Source organism: Silurus meridionalis, chromosome 23 (assembly GCF_014805685.1).
Source record: "Silurus meridionalis isolate SWU-2019-XX chromosome 23, ASM1480568v1, whole genome shotgun sequence".
NCBI lineage: Eukaryota > Metazoa > Chordata > Actinopteri > Siluriformes > Siluridae > Silurus > Silurus meridionalis.
In genome coordinates this window covers 23194800-23215994 of record NC_060906.1, presented here as the reverse complement: position 1 = coordinate 23215994, position 21195 = coordinate 23194800, and the positions used below count along the sequence as shown (strand labels likewise).

Below are 21195 nucleotides of genomic sequence, written 5' to 3'. Positions count from 1 at the left end.
CCAATGACCGCTAAGTGTTTCATTCACAAACTAAACCTACCTTTTCCTGTTTGTCTGAATTTATCATTGTGTTTTCACATTTGTTATTTTGTTTTCGTATTTGTTATTTTGTTTTTTTATTTGTTATTTTGTTTTCGTATTTGTTATTTTGTTTTCAAATTTGTTCATTTGTTTTCGGATTTGTTTATTTGTTTTTGCATGTTAATTTGTTTTAATTTGTTCATTTGTTTTCGGATTGGTTTATTTTGTTTTGGATTTGTTTATTTGTTTTCGGATTTGTTTATTTGTTTTGGATTTGTTTATTTGTTTTGGATTTGTTTTGCATGTTATTTTGTTTTTATTTGTTATTTTGTTTTCAAATTTGTTCATTTGTTTTCGGATTTGTTTATTTGTTTTGCATGTTAATTTGTTTTCGAATTTGTTCATTTGTTTTCGGATTGGTTTATTTTGTTTTTGGATTTGTTTTGCATGTTATTTTGTTTTTTTATTTGTTATTTTGTTTTCAAATTTGTTCATTTGTTTTCGGATTTGTTTATTTTGTTTTCGGATTTGTTTATTTGTTTTGCATGTTAATTTGTTTTAATTTGTTCATTTGTTTTCGGATTGTTTATTTGTTTTTATTTGTTCATTTGTTTTTGGATTTGTTTTGCATGTTATTTTGTTTTTATTTGTTCATTTGTTTTCAAATTTGTTCATTTGTTTCTGCATTTGTTATTATGTTTTCCACCTACGTGTTTTTTTCTTTCCTCGAAATGTTTCCACATCGTTTTATTCACACAATCTTATAGGATGTCTACAGACCCATTTAAATGTTCTTTCACTTGAGCTAGGAGACCCAAAACCTGTTCCAGCAGGACAATGCTCCTGTGCACAAAGCTCCAGCTCATGAAGATCTGCGTTACATGTGATCGAGCTGAAGATCTTGTGTGGTCTGTTATTGATCTGCTGCTGTTTAGAACGTTAATCTACTGCAGTACAGACACAAATATGGCGGTTTTCAAAAAAACAAATTAAAAAAATGAGATGTGTAAATAAGTCATTATCTAAAAGATTCCAATGTTGTGCGTTCGCACTCGAAAGCTGATTTGCTTCTTCTGAAAAAATCTGCAGCCCGCAAAATCCAAATATGTCCCAAAAGTATTGGGACACCCACTCTTCAGTTTTCAAAACAAAAAGATCATATTGTGCTGCAGGAACATCTCCAGTCTGCTGTGAGAAGAAACATCATCCTCAAGTTCCTCACTTCTTCACATTTCTGTGTGTTTCATTCAGTCCTAAGATTTTGTGGTTCTGTTGCTCTCAGGTTGCAGAACACACACACACACACACACACACACACTTGTAGTGAGTAAATCATCTGAAGTTCGAATGAAAAACTTTTTTGGAGCTCATTTCTAAATAAAATTCAGTTTTGTGATATTTGAAGGCTGTAGGTACAATGTGTAAGAGACACAATCAATTACACAATGACTGTGTGTGTGTGTCTGTGTGTGTGTGTCTGCATCACTGCCTGGTTTGGGAATTGCACCGTCTCGGATCGCAAGACCCTACAGAGGATAGTGAGGACAGCTGAGAAGATCATCGGAGTCTCTCTCCCCTCTATCATGGACATTTACACCACACACTGCATCCGCAAAGCAAACAGCATTGTGGACGACCACACACACCCATCACACACATACTTCACCCTCCTACCATCAGGAAAACGGTTCCGAAGCATTCGGGCCGTCACAACAAGACTGTGTAACAGTTTTTTCCCGCAAGCCGTCAGGCTCCTGAACAAACATCTGGACTGAACTCTCTCTCTCACACACACACACACACACACACACACACACACACACACACACACACACACACTTACACACAACTGAGTGACTGTGCAATAACCGGACTCAACACACATACACTTCACACACCCAGGTCTCAGCACCATTCACACCTCTCATTATAGCATAATGTTTACATGCCGTTTGTTGCTGATCTCCGGGACTTGCTCTATTTGCACATTATTCTGTGAATCCATTGGTCACTGTTCACTTTATCTTGATTGCTGCTACCATATTTTTTACACTATTATAGGATTGCAAAATTCTGTTTATATTTGTTTACATTTCTGCTACTGTGCACCTTATCCTGTCACGACAAGTTTTACTGGAGCTACTGCTGCTTTTATTTTTATATTTTGTGTATTTTGTATTGTTCTGCACTGTCTTGTGTTGTCTTTTGCACTGTCTTGTGTTGTCTTTTGCACTGTTTGCACCAGTTGCACACATGCACTTTATGTGGCGAGGATCTTAGTTCCTGGCCCTGTGTTCTTCTGTACTGTGACTGTTGTTTTTATGTTGTTTTATGTAGCACCTGGGTTCAGGAGAAACGTTGTCTCATTTCACTGTATACTGCATCAGCTATATATGGTTGAAATGACAATAAAAGCTTCTTGACTTGACTTGACTTGTGTGTCTGTCTGTCTGTGTGTGCGTGCGTGCGCGTGTCTGTCTGTCTGTCTGTCTGTGCGTGCGTGTGTGTCTGCGCGCGCGGTCCTGACGGCTTCGTCCACACCGGTGAGCTCGGTCTCGGTCTCTCTCTCTTCGTTGAGATCTTTGTTGGACATGATGAAACTCTCCCTGGTGTTTTTCCGCCACGCGTGTTCACGGATCGTGACTACACGGAGGACGTTCAGCCCCCGCAGCAGTTCGGTACCGGGGACCGGGACCGTGTGTTGGTTGCCGCTTCGGCGGGCGACGTCCACCGGCATCGGCGGCACCGGAGCACCGGATCTCTCACCGGCGCTCAACCTCCAGACTCCGCGCGCGACAACCGGGGAAACGATCATCCGGTAAACAGCGGCGTGTTTTGTTCTTTACTCGGGCACGCGCTTAGTGTTACAGGAAACAAAACCCGGGCTTTTACATTACAGCGGATATTAAATCACTTTCAGCACGTGAACGTGAAACTGACGTGTTAAAGTCGTTTTTTTTTCATCTCGTGATTAATCAATTAATTACTTGTTCATTTCAAGTTAAAAAGTTTTCTATAAATCCGATCCCACGTGCTGCCGGTTTTTAATCCCGAGTGATGCAATTATGCCGGAGGTTGCCAGATCGGTCGGTTTACCCCCTCGCTTTTGTGTTCTGTAAAGTTTTTACATGTAAAAGTTCTGAGAAAAGTATATCATGTAGCAAAACACACACACACACACACACACACACACACACACACACACACACACACACACACAGAGTCAGATTCTTTTGTTTTTGTTGACTACTTTACGGTATATGATCAGAAATATCGGTATTTTTTCTTAAAAGTAGTGTTTTTGTTTTTTTATTACCAGCTGCTGAATTTAATTAAAAAAAAAATGTCAGTGTTATAAAATAATAAAAGGATTGATTATGGTCTATATGGATTATATTAGCAATCAAATAAAACATGTAAATAAATATATATAATATATATATATTCTATATCAGCTTTTTCCTCAAGCTTTTAGATTTTTCTCTACACACACACACACACACACACACACACACACACACACACACACTTGATAAAGAACTGATGAGCCTGTGTAAGTGTGTTTGAACTGATGATAAAGTTTACCAATCAAAGTTACACAACTCCTAGGACAGTGTTTGTAATCTTGTGTGTCTTGGGCCTGCAGGAAGACGTGCCTCGGCAAGTTATCACACGTGCATCACGTGACCTGCAGTAACACATCTTGAAATTAAAATGTGATTTTCCCATTAATCCGAAATGACCTGCGTTATAACCTATGCAGCGATACGGATACGGAAACTGAACATAATTTCATAGTAAACGTTTATACATTTTTTTTAATGTTGAGGAATGTTGCCATGGGAACCACGTACATTTTAATGTTTAATTCATCCTTCTGCTGAGATCCAACCAGTGAGACCTGTTCAGTGAGCTTCATTCACTGATTTTTTTAGTAACCCATCAACACAACACCACATAAGACTTGTTGTGTACAACTGTACTGTTCATCCCTCTTTCTCTTCTTGCTGAAAGACTGGAGAAATGAGTGACTACATGCGTTTATCTGTTAAACTGTCTGTCTATCTGGGGTACAGTCAGCGTTCCCATTCATCTGTGGTAGAAACGTGGTAGTTCAAATGATCAGGAAGCGTTTGGTGAAGAACTGTGGTCCTAATACTGTTTGTATGTCTGCTTCAGGTTTGTGTGTGTGTGTGTGTGTGTGTGTGTGTGTTTTATTGTATAAATACTATAAATCACAGATTATTTGTTATCTGATGAAACATCACACCACCTGTTTGTGTGCCTCTGAAACAGGGAGATCATTCAGAGGAGCAGAGAGGAGCTCGCTGCTGTACTCCAAACCCACCCAGGTATCAAACCCACCTTGGCCATAATCCAGGTACGGTTCTTACACCATCAATCATATTCACTCTCATTCCACAACAGTTAGATCTGACCCTGTAATCTGATTGGTCGAGAGGTGTGACACGAGTGTTTAGATCTCTATTACAGCACTGAATCATCTCACAGCGCTTTACTTATTTATTTTTGACATGTGTTCACATTCTGGTGTACAATTTGAACACATTTAATGATATATTTTTAGATATATAAAAATAATTATCATTTAATGTGTTCAAATTGTACACTAGAATGTAAATACAATATAATTTGATAAAAAAAAGATCATATATTGGTTAAACCTCGATACTCGTGACTTTTCATTTGGACCTGGACTGAGAGGAACTCGTGAAAGATCTAAACAGTGACGAGAAGCTGTGAGTGGCTGGAAAGTTTGGAGAAACATTTCAAAACAGTTGAGAGTTTGTAGTAATAAATTACATAAAAATGATTAGAGAACTATTTAATTATTGTATTATTCACTTAAAGTAGTAAATAAAACATTATGGTGAGTAATTCACCATTTGTGTTGAGTTCACACTACAGTACATGTACAATTCCCCATGAACAGGAAACATCAAAAGGAGTCAAAACCTCACTATTTATTGTTACTTGTGGGGGTCGTAGAACGTGACCCCCTGCGAGTATCGAGAATGGACTGTGTGTGTGTGTGTGTGTGTGTGTGTGTGTGTGTGTGTGTGTGTGTGTGTGTGTGTGTATATGTGATAAATTGATTTATATTCATTATTTATTTTATTCCTTTTGTTATTTTATAATTGTCTGTCTGTCTGTCTGTCTGTCATCTATCAATCTATCAATCTATCAATCTATCAATCTATCTATCTATCTATCTATCTATCTATCTACCAACACATCCATCCATCCATCCATATACATTACAGTTTAAATGACTGAAAAATAAATATTTAAAAAGATGCTGTGCGTGTGTGTGCACGCGTGTTTGTTTGTGCGTGTTTGTTTGTGCGTGTGTGTGTGTGCGTGTGTGTGTGTGTGTGTGAGACAGGCAGGTGAAGATGACGCTTTACTGGACATCAACAAGAAGATGGCAGGAAAGGTGTGTGTGTTATTTCATTACAGCTACTCCAAAATTAATAACCACATTTAATCCATACACACATTTTATTCCTACTTCATCCCTGCTTTACATGGGATGAAGAAGATCTCCTGCTGTAGAGCTTTTGAACACCTTTGTCTGAATGCACCTCCGGGCCTCCTCACCTTCTCACCTACATCACTTTACTTACACCCTTGCAGCTGAATGAATCTCAAAATCTGATAGAAGAGTGGAGGTTATTATAACAACAAATGCAGACTAAATGTCGGATGAGATGCTGAAACTTGTGTAAAACCAAACCTGTAGCATTTGAAATAATTCTCCTTGCTCCTGCAGGTGGGCCTGAACGTGATGCAGATCTGCCTGTCGAGCTCCTGCACGCAGGACGAGGTATACTGTACTATGAAACATACATTTACTTGACTGTTAAATTGAGAAACACGGATTTATACCTTCAGCGAACTGAAAACTCAAACGTGTTTTTTTTTTGTTGTTGAGTTTGGAGTCTTTCATTTCTAACGTTGTGATGTTGTGCAGGTCATAGAGGAGGTCCTGAGGTTGAACGAAGATCCCAATGTTCACGGCGTGTTCCTGTGTCTTCCTCCTTCGATCGTCTCTCGCAGAGCGCTCAACTCCATCAAACCCGAGAAAGACGTGGACGGGTATTTCATCACTTATAACCTTGTTGTACAATCACAGTCCGTTCTCCATTTTTATCAGTTACTGTAAACAGTGTGTGTGTGTGTGTGTGTGTGTGTGTGTGTGTGTGTGTGTGTGTGTGTGTGTGCTGCAGGATTTCAGACCAGAATGTGGGTCGTCTGGTGTCTGGAGCTCTGTCTGACGGCTTTCTCTCGCCTGTAACAGGAGCAGTGCTGGAGCTGCTGACCAGACACAGTGAGTGTATCATCACTCATCTTCTCATTTTCTTCTCCTGTATCTCAGCACATCGTTGCTCAAAGGCTGATCGGCTGTTTAAGCATTATTATGTATAAGAAATGATTGTTTTAGTTTCAGGAGTTTTGTTCAGATTTAAGAACTAGAGAACCTTTGCACAAAAAGACTCGTCTAATCCTCAGCCGCTTTGTTCCCACGTCTGGGTTTTAAATCATGCTGGATCATGTGTCTGTGATCAGATGCTCCTCTGGCTGGGAAGAAGGCGGCGCTGGTCGGTCTGGACGGTGCACTCAACGCCGTCCTCCAGTGTCTGCTGCAGAACGAGGGTGTGGAGGTGCAGACCAGCCACTGGAACTCAGACAGGCTGCAGACACAGGTGATGATTCCCTACATGATGATTAGACGTCCCTACATGTGTGATTTGATAGATGATGAATAGATACTTGATTAGATACATGACTGTCAGATACTTAATGCTGAGATACTTAATGATTAGATTCTTGACGAGCACATATGTGATTTTATATATATTTATATATATAAAATGATAAGATATATACTGTATTTTTCGGACTACAAGCCGCTTCTTTTTTCCTACGTTTTGAACCTCGCAGCTTAAACAACAAAGCGGCTATATATGAATTTTAGAACAATGATTTTCTTGGTCGTCTACTGTTTAGATACAAGCCGTTGTAGTACATTGAGTCTGGGTGAAGGGAGAGCTCGCTAACTCCTGTTGCAACAGAAATCATATAAGCACAGACAGGTTTCCAAAACTCGTGCTTTTTTATTTTTCTTGGCAACAGCATTACGGGTTAGTCAAAGAAACTTAGAAATGAGCATCAGAAAATAATAAGGAAATATTCCTCAGTCTCCACACACGCAGTAATACTGGAAAAATGCGGCGGAGGCTATTCCCAAAATACCGCTATGCTCCTAATAGAAGCGCAACATATTTCACCTGTTAAACCATTAAAGTCTTTTATTAAAGCCTGTGTAAAGTTCATTAGTTTCAGTGTAGACACCTGCGGCTTATTTATGTTCAAAATAAAAATATTTGTCATATTCAGTGGGCGTGGCTTATATATGGGTGCGTTTAATAGTCCGGAAATTACGGTAATTAGATTTTTGATTAGATACTTGATTTTATATGTAATTACATACCGGATTAGATACATGACTATTATATACTTGATGTTTAAATACTTGATTAGATACTTGATGATTAGATACCTGATAAAACGTTTTGATTAGATATTTTTAGATTTGACAAACAATAAGTTGCATGTCCAGATGCTTTATTAGACTCATGCTAATTAGATGCTTAATTACATATGAGATTAGATACATGATGATTAGATACTTGATTGGATTCATGATTAGGTACTTGATTGTTAGATATATAATGACCTGTGATTAGATACATGATTATCAGATACATGATGAGATATATGATGATTAGATACTTGCTTGGTTACATGAAGAATAAACATGTGATGATTAGATACTTGATTAGATATATGATGATTAAACATGTGATGATTAGATACTTGATTAGATACATGATGATTAAACATGTGATGATTAGATACTTGATTAGATACATGATGATTAAACATGTGATGATTAGATACTTGATTAGATATATGATGATTAAACATGTGATGATTAGATACTTGATTAGATATATGATGATTAAACATGTGATGATTAGATACTTGATTAGATATATGATGATTAAACATGTGATGATTAGATACTTGATTAGATACATGATGATTAAACATGTGATGATTAGATACTTGATTAGATACATGATGATTAAACATGTGATGATTAGATACTTGATTAGATACATGATGATTAAACATGTGATGATTAGATACTTGATTATAATATTAGTGTTTGTTTATTTCGCCTCAGAAGTGTTTAGATTTCAATATTTGCTCATTTTAAATGAGTTTAAGAGTCATTGATTGGACTTCCTTCTAGAAGTGTCTCTGATGATGTCATTGGCATTTCCACTCGTTTCTCTCTCCGGTTGTATTCACACTGTTTGGTTGATTGGTTGTTGTTCAGGTGAAACAGGCTGATGTGGTTGTGATGATGATGGGAACCGAACACTCCGCTCTCCCAAACACCTGCTTCAAACCCGGAGTGACTCCCATTAACTGTGGTCCTGCGTTAATACCAGGTGTGTGCTCTGCTCTTCTCACTCAGGTCTCATGCTCTTCTCACTCGGGTCTCATGCTCTTCTCACTCGGTTCTCAAGCTTTTCTCACTCGGTTCTCATGCTCTTCTCATTCGATTATCATGCTCTTCGCATTAGGTTCTCATGCTTTTCTCACTCGGGTCTCATGCTCTTCTCACGCTCTTTTCACTCGCTTTATTTTAGTTTTCTCACATTTCTTTACGTCTTTTACATCTCGTGCTCAGTTCCCCTGTCACACTTATGTCTCAGTCTGTTTCGTCACTCTCATTGCATCACTTCTTTCATGCTCTTCACATAGTTTTTTTTCACATTATTTTCTGTCTCGTTTCTTTCTCCTCACGTTCTCAATCATCACTCATGTCTTTTCACTTTCCTTACTCGTTTCTGTCTCACTGTCTTCTCACTCTCTTCTCACTGTATTCTTTCTCTAGTCTCATGCTCATGCTTTTCTCAATCTTTTGTCAGGCTCTTCTCACTCTTCTCACGCTCTTCTCACTCTTTCTCGTGTTCTTCTTTTATGTTTTTGTGCTCATGTCCATCCTGTATTGTCTCACACTCGTTTCCCTGTATCTTTACTCTGTTCTCTCTCTCTTCTGCTTTTCTTAATCATCATTTCTTTTCACTCTTCTCACTCTAGTCACACTTTTCTCAAATTTTCATGCTCGTCTCACTGTATTCCTACTCGAGTCTCACCCTATGCTTATGCTTTTTCAATCTGTTTTCAAAGTTTCTTTTTTTGCTCATACCCTTCCTTTGATGTCTTACACTCATTTCCCTCCGTTTCACCTTTTACACTCGTCTCACTCTCTTACCACAATTTTTCATGCTCATCTTACTGCATTATAACTCTATTCTCACTCTTTGCTCATACTTTTCTCATCCATTGTTTCTTTTACTCTCCTCACTCTTTTCTGTCACTCTCATCTCACTCTCGTTTCTCACTGTATTCTTTCTCTATCTTTACTCTATGCTCATCTTTTGTCCCGCTCTTTTCACGTTTGTCTCACGCTCTTCTCACTCTTTGACTCATTAAACAATTTCCCACGTTCTTCTGCTTATTTTAATTATTTGTAAGTTTTTCTTATCTCACTCTTTTCTCCACACATTTTTTTTCCTCCTCTTCTCATTTGCCCACATTTTCACTCTCGTCTCACATCTCAGACTTTTCTCATTCTTTCCTATGACACTCTTCTCATGCTCGTCTCACACTCTTCAAACATGTTTTAATGTTCTTTTTCTTCTCTTCATGATTTTTCTTCCCTTATTTTTTTGCTCATGCTCTCAACTGTTCTGCCTCATGCTTATTTCTTTTCATTCTTTTCACAATCTTTTCTCTTAAACTTCTCACTCTTTTGTCTCGCTCAAGTTTTCAGTTTTTATGATTGATGCTTTATCATTCTCATTCTTTCAAAATATGTAAAGATGTAAAACATACAATATGAGCCCAAAAGTATTGGGACACCTGGTCAGTTGGAGGCACACAATTGCATTAATCGTCTTTACATCAGTACCTGACTTCAGTAACGTCCCTGTGGCTGAGTGAATCTCTATAAATCTCCACCAAGATTTAGTGGAACATCTTCCTGGAAGAGTGGAGGTTATTGTAAGACCAAATGGAGACTAAGTGTGGAATGGAATGTTAAAAAAAACACATTTCAATCTTATGGTCAGGTGTCCACAAACTTTTGACCATATAGTATACATCTACATGTCATAAAAAATCCATAAAGTCACATTTTTAAAAATGTATTAAATGTTTTCCTTATGCTGTGTGTGTGTGTGTGTGTGTGTGTGTGTGTGTGTGTGTGTGTGTGTGTGTGTGTGTGTGTGTGTGTGTGTGTGTGTGTGTAGAATCCTAATCCTATAGTGTTGTTGTATAATATTACAAATGTTCTCTGCTTTATCTCACAGCGTTCTCAGCTCATGAGAAGAAGCTGGAGGCTGAATCCTGGCCAGATATCAGATCCATAAGTGCAGCTCTTAGGATGCAGGTTAGACGCCACCTGCTGGTTGTCGTTGTCATTTCAGTTTCTAGAGAAATTGATTGGTCTGAAATTCATGTTTTTTGGTATTTTAAAGGTGCAGTCTGTATTTCCTACTTTTTGGTTGCATATTAGAGGTGCAGTCTGCAATTCCTTGTTGTATGCAAGTGTAAAGGCGTGGCCTGCAATTCTTACATTTTCTGATTTATTTTTAAGGTGCAGTCTGAAATTTCCTTATTTCAAAATCTAAATTAAAGGGGTGGTGTGTAATTACTTCTCGATGCATATTAAAGGAGCAGTCAGCAATTCCTACATTGGATCTGTATTAAGGGTGCATCTCTCTTTAAACCTATATTAAAGCTGTAGTTTGCAGTTTCTCTTAATTAGCCAGTCATAATCTCTCAGGATAATGTCAAAACTAATAAATACAATGATTCGTGTTTAATGCCTAACTTCTTTGGGTTTGTCTGAACAGAACGTAGTGAGAAGCAGTGGAAGGTGGGTGGAATCTCAGCAGTATCAGCCGTGGACACTCCGCCCCCTCAAGCTCCAGCCCCTGTCTCCAGTGCCCAGGTTGGAGCAGAGTAAAACCCATAACATGTCCCTCTGTTCATTCCAACGCCTCGTCTAATCCCAGTGCCATAAATTGCACTATGTTGTTTCCACACACTTTCAAAAAGAAGATGCCAAAGAAACCTTGTGTGTGTGTGTGTGTGTGTGTGTGTGTCAAGATTCATAAATCTGTTGTGTTTGTTGTGTCCACAGTGACATTGACATCTCCCGAGCTCAAGCTCCGAAGCCCATAGCGCAGCTGGCGGAGGAAATCGGCTTGTTGCCGGAAGAGTTGGAGGCGTACGGCCGCTCCAAAGCCAAAGTTCAGCTCTCGGTACTGAAACGCCTGCAGCAGCAACCTAATGGCAAATATGTCCTCGTGGCAGGGTGAGGCTGCTTTATTAATATTTTTCTGTGTGTGGAGTATATTAAAGGTGTGGTCTGCAATTCCAATTTTTGTGTGTAGAGTATATTAAAGGTGCGGTCTGCAATCTCCAATTTTTTGGTGTGGAGTATATTAAAGGTGCGGTCTGCAATCTATAATATTTGGGTGTAGAGTATTTTAAGGGTGCAGTCTGAAATGTCCAATTTTTGTGTGTGGAGTATATTAAAGGTGCGGTCTGCAATTCCAATTTTTAGGTGTAGAGTATATTAAAGGTGCAGTCTGCAATCTCCAGTTTTTGTGTGTGGAGTATATTAAAGGTGCGGTCTGCATTTCCAAATTTTGGGTGTGGAGTATATTAAAGGTGCGGTCTGCAATCTCAAGTGTGTGTGTGTGTGTGTGTGTGTGTGTGTGTGTGTGTGTGTGTGTTATAGCATCACTCCGACTCCTCTGGGTGAAGGGAAGAGCACAGTGACTATCGGATTGGTCCAGGCTCTCTCGGCTCATCTCAAACTCAACTCATTCGCCTGTCTCAGACAGCCGTCTCAGGGTCCTACCTTCGGGGTCAAAGGTTTGTGTGTGTGTGTGTGTGTGTGTGTGTGTGTGTTTGTTTCTTTGTAATTATATATCTGTTTTTGTCTATTTGCCTCTGGTACACTTTGAGGGACAAAATGCAAAACCTAAAATTGCTTGTAATTTTTTATTAACGCAGTTTATTATTATTAACATTTGTGATCATTAACAATTCAACAGTTTACATTTTTAAAACAATTTTAAATAAAATGCCTGCATGGTTCAATAATATATAATATAATATTTTATCTTTTTAATAAAAAGAAAAGTGAATAAATCAAATGAATGCAATAGATTTTTATTTTATTATACTTATTGGGGTGTGTGTGTGTGTGTGTGTGTGTGTGTGTGTGTGTGTGTGTGTGTGTGTGCGTTTTACATTTAATATTTAAGTTTCTAAAGATATGTTCTACTTACTTCATTTATCCCTTCATTCCTTTTATCCTCCATTCTCTCACTCCCTCGATATGTGGAATTGTCAGGATTCACAGAGCTTTACCTTTTCCACATTTTTTATCCAAAATGGACACAATTTTTATTTTCCTCAAAATTCTACAAACAAAATCCCATAATGACAATGTGAAATAAATGTATTTTAAAATTTAGCAAATTTATTAAAAATTAAAAACAAAAACAAAAATCGTGTTTTTACCATGACACTCAAAATTGAGCTCAGGTGCATCCTGTTTCCACTGATCATTCTTGAGATGTTTCTACAACTTGATTGGAGTCCACCTGTGGTCAATTCAGCTGATTGGACATGATTTGGAAAAACAAATCATGTCCATAGACAGGTCTATAGTCCATAGACTGTCTATAGAAGGTCCCACAGTTAACAGTGCATGTCAGAGCACAAACACAGCCATGAAGTCCAAGGAATTGTCTGTAGACCTCTGAGACAGGATTGTATTGAGGAACAGATCTGGGGAAGAAGACAGAAAAGATTCTGCAGCATTGAAGGTCCAAGTGAGCTTTGGGACCTCAATCATCCGTAAATGGAAGAAGATTGGAACCACCAGGACTCTTCCTAGTGCGGATCGTTCGATCAAACTGAAAGATCGGGAGAGAAGGTCCTTAGTCAGGGAGGTGAGGAACCCAATGGTGGAGAGAGTAGAACCTTCCACAAGAACAACCATCTCTGCAGTACTCCACCAATCAGGCCTGTATGGTATAGGGGCCAGACGGAAGCCACTTCTTAGTAAAAGGCACATGACAGCCCACCTGGAGTTTGCCAAAAGGCACCTGAAGGACTTTCAGATCATGAGAAACAAAGACTGAACTCTTTGAGCCTGATTGCCAAGTGTCATGTCTAATGAAATCTAGTCACCGCTCATCAACTCGCCAATAGCATCTCTACAGTGAAGCATGGTGGTGGCAGCATCATGTTGTGGGGATGTTTTTTAGCAGCAGGAACTGGGAGACTGGTCAGGATCGAGGAAAAGATGAACGCAGCAATGTAGAGACATCCTTGTTTAGAACCTGCTCCAGAGTGCTCTGGATCTCAGACTGGAATGAGGGTTTTTCATTTCAACAGGACAACGACCCTAAGCACACAGCCAAGATAATAAAGGAGTGTCTACAGGTCCTCGGGTGGCCCAGCCAGAGCCCAGACTTGAACCTGATTGAACATCTCTGGAGAGATCTGAAAATAACTGTGCACCGATGCTCCTATCCAATTTGATAAAGCTCAAGATGTTCTGCAGGGAAAAATGGGAGAAACTGCCCCAAAAATCGGTGTCAAGCCTGTAGCACCAAACTCACAAAGACTTGAGGCTGTAGCTGGTGCCAAAGTGCTTCAACAAAGTATTGAGCAAAGACTGAATATTTATGTACATGTGATTTAATTTTTATACATTTGCAAACATTTCAAACAAACTTATTTTATGTTGTCATTATGGCATATCGTTTGTAGAGTTTTGAGGAAAATCTATGAATACTTTCCAGATACACTGTATGTCTATATATATATATATATATATATATATATATATATATATATATATATATATATATATATATATATATATATAATAAATCCCTGTCTAGGTGGAGCAGCAGGTGGGGGATACGCTCAGGTCATCCCTATGGAGGAGGTAAGAAATCTTCAGTCTGCTTACACACACACACACACACACACACACACACACACACATACATATTTAGCCAAAAAAATGTAAACAAAAATGTGACTAAACATGGATAATACCTGCAATATTTGAAAACTATATTACATCACCAACCCTGAAATTTCCCATTAAACCAAATTGCATGTCAAACTCATGAGATCCAAGCGACTCCAAAATAAATCTTTAAATGCAACAGATCTGTTACATATAAAAAATATGTAATAACTTGTTAGTAGACTGTATATTTCATGGAGTGTCAGATTTATGCAAAAACCTGAAATGGTCTTTTTTATCAGATTTAATAACCTTTAATAACATCCAGTGCCCATTTGCTGTTATAAAAACCTCCATTTCTCTGGGAAGATGTTTCAGTAGATTTTGTGCAGTCAGCATTTACAGTCACCCTAAAGATGTTCAATAGTAGCATTAGAGCAGGAGATCTTCCTCTGTAACCCATGTAACACAGATCTTCATTAAGCTGGTTTGTGCACAGGTTCAAACCGGTTCCAGTAGGGGAAAAATTGCACACTATCCAATGACGTCTTATACACAAGTCAGGCGTCCCAATACTTTTGGTAATATAGCCTATGTTCTAAACAGCTTTAAAATATAAGACACAAAATCCAGTTTCTTAAAGAATCTTACCCAGTGTGTAGACACTTATTCCTACTGTAAAGCTGCTTTGGAACATTGTTCATAGTTTAAAACTCTATACAAATTAAAATAAATTAAATTATAACAGATTCCTCATTGCATTTGTTGGGAATTTTGCAGAGCAGACAAATGAGAATTCAGTATAAAAAACATGATACTTTATTGCAGATGAGAGCATCAGTCGTGCTGTAGTCGTTAAGAATATCTAGCGGAGACATGCATTGTAGTTTTACAGGCGTTTAGTTGGCAGGCCTTGAAGCTAGACAGGGAACCCTTAGAGAGTCTCACCAGGTTTAGTGCAATTAGCATAACTATTTCAACCCCTGAGGTCACTGTTTTCACGGGCACTCAGAAAGAAAAATTGCATCAAAGAGAGATTTTCAGTTTAAAAGATGTGCTGTTATTGGCTTCACATGTCTCTGAGGAATCGGAAATAAATGAACCAAGTTGGCATGTTTCATTATTTATAAGAGAATTGAAGCCACACCCACTTTAATTTGAATACATATAAAGTATATCATTGAGTTCTTGTGTGGTTTTTAAGAGTCACATGCATGTTCCTTTTGATTCTATGCAACAAACTTAGTAATCTATAAATGTTAAGATGTTCCACTTAGTTTTCGCTGAAAAATCCTCCATTAGCATGAACAACAGCTTTACACGCTCTCAGCATCCAGACTGTTCGTTTCTCCAGACGTTCAGCTGAAACTCTTTGCTGCGCCTCTTCTTAAATTGCCAAGATGTTGTTCTCTAGCTGGAGTTTTCTTGTTCGTCCCAGAGCAGATCAATAGGATTTAGGTGCAGTGCCTGGGCAGGTCGTTCCATGATAGATGACACACCAGACCACTGTTTGCTCTCTAAATAACGCTGATGTATTCGTCGCTTCAGCGCATCGTCTTGCTGTACGGTGAAGTCGGTTCCAAAGAGCCGCAATCCAGACAAAATTGCATGGTGTTAATGTACGGAATAGGAGATATGATAGATCAGGATTACTTTCACTTTCCAGAATAAGTCTCCAACCTTCTCTGCTCCAAAACAACCCCAAACCATTAAACTTCCACCTCCATGTGTGAATGTGGGGGTGGGGGAATCACATCTTCTCTCCTGTTGTCTGCCTTTTACAAGTTCTTCTGTTCTTCCACTCATTCACAGACCAGTTCTTGTGTGGTTTTGTCTTTTACTGAGTTTGTTGCAAAGAAACAAAAGTGATATCCAGGGGGCTCAAAGACCATTTCTATGCTCTTTACAGACTCTGTAGCTTTAATATATTTGTCAAATACTTTGATCAAGGTTTGACCTTTTTTTTAAGGTGAACATAAAGCTAAATCCAGATGTGTTTCTCTCTCCTCAGTTTAATCTCCACCTGACTGGTGACATTCACGCCATAACAGCCGCTAATAATCTGGTCGCAGCAGCCGTGGACGCGAGAATCCTACACGAAGCCACCCAATCTGATAAGGTAATCATGTAGCATGTAGCTCAAGACATTTACAAAGATCATGCCACTTATCACTGAAACTCTGTGTGAAGATGTCTGATCTCTGAAAGGGCACTTCATGTCTAAGTGATTCTTGAACGTTGTAGCACTTGAGCAGTTTTACCTCATGCATAGTCGATAGACTAATTGGCTAGCGTTTCACTACAGCGCTTTTGGATTCTGGATTTTGATTGGTTGCATTTCGTGGTCTTTTTAGAACAGAAGCTTTGATGATATTGCAGCTGCGTTTTGCACATTTGTATTAATGCGCTTGTGCTGAATAAGCAAAAAAAAAGAAGTTACGTTTTGCAAATTAAAGATACATACGAAGCAGCTACCGATGTGATACGATCCGATTTCCCCCTAATTCATTGCAGTGCGATCCGATTTCCATTTGATTCAACACAATGAGACTGAATTCAATACGATGCAATGGAAACAATATGATTCTGGGCAATTCGGTATGGTACGTTTTTATTTCTTTGGTTTAGACAGACAGCAAATCATCATATTACTAAATGCCTTCTGACTATTAATGTTTCTTTCACAAACACGCCTTTGTACTGCAAAAAATATATAAAAAAGTGACAATAAATCCAGAGGTGCAGCTCTACCTCTGCCATGTTAATCTATATCTTATGTAAATCTCAGGACACACCCTTCTCTATCTTTCTCTCCCACCCTGTCTCTTTCTTTTAGGCCCTGTATAACAGACTCGTTCCTTCAGTTAATGGAGTGAGACATTTCTCTGCTATTCAGCTTGGCCGTCTGAAGGTGAGTCCACAGTCCTGTCGGACACTTCACTTTCACAATCCATACGTTTATTTTCTGTTCATCTGCACTTTGCTCCTTTATCCCTCTTTCTTAATCCTTTCTATCACCATTTAGGATCACTGACCTCTTCACATTCAAATGATTTGTTCTCTAGTTTATTTTCTTGCATTTTCAATTACAGCTCTGTAAAGTGACAAATCCAAAATCTATTCAACACAATCCTCTGACCATGCCCAATGCAGATTAAAGCTGTACTCATGCAAGAGAAGAAGGCATGCGTGAACATGATCCAGTAACACTGTCGTCATCTCTGGGCCAAAGCTCCTTCAAAATGACTGAGACCAAGTAGAAAACTGTGCTGTCATCAGACGAATCAAATTCCTTTTTTTCCTTGGAAATCATGAATGCAGTCCTCTGGACTAAAGAGGAGAGGGATCATCTGGCTTGTAATCAGCGTTCAGTTCAAAAGCCTGCATCTCTGATGGTACAGGAGTGCATTAGTGCATGTGGAATGAGCAGATTGTACATTTGGAAAGGCTCCATCAATACTGAAATGTATATACAGGTTTTAGAGCAAACTATGCTGATATCCAGACATCTTCCTGCAGGGAAGGCCTTCCAGCAAGAAAATGTTACACTGCCTACTGTAATACAACAGCATGGCTTCGTAGTACAAGAATCCACGATTTCCAGCAATGTTTAAAATGGGACACCCACCATTTTAATCAAATTAGGTATACAGGTATATTAGGTATAACACTGTAAAGTGACAAATCCACGGACCACGCCCATGTGTGGCCCAACAGGTCTTTTCTCCTGATTCACAACTTTGGTATTTACCTATAGTTAGTAAGTAAAATAAAGCTTGGAATGAATTCCGAGAAATCCTTGTTGCCTCTGAGTGTGCATATCTAGTAGTTAGCTAACTTTGCTGATTTGCCATTAAAGCTAGCATGAAGATTAGCATGTAAATAAAAACAACTAATATGTACGCAGATTTGTCTGTTATTTAATTTGAGTTTGACTAGATGGATGTAGAAGCTATAGAGTACACACAAGCATCAATAGTAGCAACTGTTAATAAGTTTTTCAGGTTTATCCCAGGTTTTGAATGCTAATGGGGATTTTCGAGGTCCGAATCAATTCTTGCCTGAGGTAAATAATGACTCTAAATATCCCATTGAAGTATACTAAAGAATCTATAGCTTGTTTTAAGGCCACAGGCACCTTCACCACTCATTAAATGTATTCCAAAGCTTTTATTTTTATTTTCAGAGTATTTAATAAGTGCCATACTCTGCTCGTACACTAGAGGTCCTAATAACACAACTCCAGTTACGAGGACCTGCTCTACACCGACGCTCTCCGTTTGCTCGTGTCCTGTTCACTTTGCCTTTCACTCTTTTCTTGGACGTATTTCTTCTTATGAGGTCGATTACATGGATAAGAGGCTTAGAAAAATACACGGGAACCCAGAGTTTACGTCGACTGGGCTGAGATTTAAACAGTTTTCAGAAAAACGTGAGGTGGAGATCAGGAGTGAGAGAAAAAAACAGGGTATACAGTAATTTCTTATAATACAACACAGGTGTGTGTCCTGAGAAAATTCTCCAGAAAAGCTTTTTAGAAATCAAAAGTCTGTGATATTGGTGTGCATTTTGAGTTTGAAAGGATTTAATCGAATCCTCTCACGGTTCTTTATTCCACTCATAATACTTTAAACAAATCATCTTGTGGTCCTTCAATCGAACTGTCGCCTGGTGCTTGAAATCTCTCAGTTCTCTGTGTGTTTTTACTGAATCCTCTCAGGTTGCTCCCTGAAACACTGTGAAAACAGTTCAACAGTATTGTGGGGACATTTTGTTTTTGTATTACAGAACTATTTCTTCATTCTGGTTCTACATATATTACTAACACCCCTTTTGTTCTCTTTTCTTTCTTCATCCCAGCGTCTTGGAATCAACAAATCCGACCCTGGCACTCTCACGGCTGAGGAGATCAACGCCTTTGTCCGGCTCGACCTTGACCCTGCGAAGGTCACTTGGCAAAGAGGTAGGAACAGTCACTTATTCTGCTAAGTCTTTTTGATTGTTTAAGTATTTCTTTCTTTTTTTATGTAGGAAGATCTTAACTTTGAATGAAACTAAACTACATTTATGGCATTTGACTTACAATTATTTCATTTATACAAGTGAGCAGTTAAGGGTCTTGTTTAAGGGCCCAGTAGTGGCAGCTTGGTGGTGCTGGGCATTTTTACTCACGACCTTCTGATCAGAACACCAACATCTTAACCATGTCTTAAAAGTGATTTGTTTTACATCATACCCTGTAAAAAGGGTTAACACAGTAAAAAGAAAAAGGCACGTCCTCATAAAACGTCATTTGAATATTATACACGGACCTGACAGAGGGATCCGATAATCTCACAATTTCTAGTGGAAATCAGATGTTTAAGGTCAGAGTCTACATGTTTGCACTTGCTGCTTCTGTATGTACGGATGTTGGAATGTTCTTTCATCATTCTTTCCTGCTTTGTACCCGAATACCAGGGCAATACCCCCCCCCCTTTCCTCTTCCACTGAGCCCCTGTTGTGTATTGTATAGAACTGAAGAGTAGAGCTTGAAGTGGCCTCAAATCCTTTTGCTTTCCGCAGGAGAGCTTTGAGCTTTACCAGATTGTTTCCAGCTCTATGAGAACAGATTAACGTGGATTCCCTTTCCACAGAATTTTGGGCTCAACGGAAGAGTCCAGGTGATTTTGGTTCTTAAAGGAATTTTCTCTAAAGCCTCCAAGTTCCTGCTTTTATGAAAACGAGCGGAGGGGTTAATATTTTTGTTTTGTTTTATTTAAAGGGGTTAATGGGAAACACGTGCAGAATCGCCACATCTGTCATTACGTCCGCTCGGTTTATGTGAGGACACGGTTGCACTAGGGACCTCCTGTTGCACCTGGCGTATACCACAGCGCTCCGGAATTCATTTTGATCCCTGCCAATCGGGTCTTTATTAATGTGCTCGTTAGTATTATTTTAAAGACAGAATACATGTGGGTGAATGAGAGGGAGGGCAGCTAAGTGGCAGAGCAATGGAAGGGTCTGTTAGAGAAGTGTGGAAAAGAGAAAAAAAAAGACAGGAGCTGGAGGTGGCAGAGTTGAAGATGCTGAGATGTTCGTCACCAGGGGGACGAGGATGGACAGGAATAGAAATAAGTTTATTAGATTGAGCGTGCAGGTGGGACGTTTTGGAGACGAGGCGAGAGAGATTGTTTGGTCATGTGTGGAGGGGTATATCAGTAGTAGATCATTGGGGATGGAGCTGCTACGCAGGAGGAAAAGAAGAAGGCCATGGAGGAGGTTAATGGTACAACACAACACAACAGTGGCATTTAGCATCTACACTGGAACGCTAGATTACAAACTTCAGATAAATCAGACTACGACTCTGTTGATTGTAGTATTTTTTTAAACAAAGCAAACTTGGAAAATGTTTATTGTTTCAGGAAGAGGAAGGTCTTTAACCGTCGCTTAAAGATAGCCAGGGAATGCGCTGTTCGGACATCTGGAGGAAGTTCATTTCACTACCTCGGTGCCAGAACAGAGAAGATATATTGTATTGTATTGTATTGTATTGTAACATTACATAATATAAGATGTTGAGATGTTTGTTGGGAGCGACGAGGATGGACAGGATTAGAAATGAGTTTATTAGAGGGACAGCACATGTAGGACTTTATGGGGACAAAGTGAAAGAGGTGTGATTGAGATGGTTTGGACATGTGCAGAGGAGGGACATGGGGTATATCAGTAGGAGAATGCTGAGGATGGAGACACCAGGAAGGAGGAAAAAAGGAAGACCAAGGAGGAGGTTTATGGATGTGGTGAGGGAAGACATGCAGGTAGTTGGGTTGAAAGAGGCAGATGTAGAGGACAGGGGGGAATGGAGACGGATGATTCGCTGTAGTGCCCCCTAATGGAAGCAGCCGGGAAGAAGAACAACCTAATATAATATAACAGCATAATTTAATGTGATATACTGTAATAAAACATACTAGAGCATAACATTAGATAATATATACTATCATATATAACAC

At 39.0% G+C, this 21195-nt stretch overlaps 1 protein-coding gene across 2 annotated transcripts in view; it reads left to right on the top strand.

Moving 5' to 3' along the window:
- Positions 1-2483: 2483 nt before the first annotated feature.
- Positions 2484-21195, top strand: part of mthfd1l (methylenetetrahydrofolate dehydrogenase (NADP+ dependent) 1 like) — a 44530-nt gene continuing 25818 nt past the window's right edge. The window contains exons 1-16 of one of the 2 annotated variants that reach the window (XM_046836221.1): positions 2484-2839; positions 4318-4402; positions 5429-5479; positions 5816-5869; positions 6017-6141; positions 6273-6373; positions 6613-6749; positions 8453-8567; positions 10497-10576; positions 11043-11140; positions 11333-11506; positions 11936-12072; positions 14121-14167; positions 16206-16313; positions 17031-17105; positions 19055-19157. In XM_046836221.1, the coding sequence (XP_046692177.1) occupies positions 2613-2839; positions 4318-4402; positions 5429-5479; positions 5816-5869; positions 6017-6141; positions 6273-6373; positions 6613-6749; positions 8453-8567; positions 10497-10576; positions 11043-11140; positions 11333-11506; positions 11936-12072; positions 14121-14167; positions 16206-16313; positions 17031-17105; positions 19055-19157 (1717 nt within the window). In that variant the 5' untranslated portion in view covers positions 2484-2612. Of the gene's footprint in view, positions 2840-4317; positions 4403-5428; positions 5480-5815; positions 5870-6016; positions 6142-6272; positions 6374-6612; positions 6750-8452; positions 8568-10496; positions 10577-11042; positions 11141-11332; positions 11507-11935; positions 12073-14120; positions 14168-16205; positions 16314-17030; positions 17106-18533; positions 18663-19054; positions 19158-21195 lie in introns of those variants that run through there. The other variant, XM_046836222.1, reaches the window with a different exon arrangement.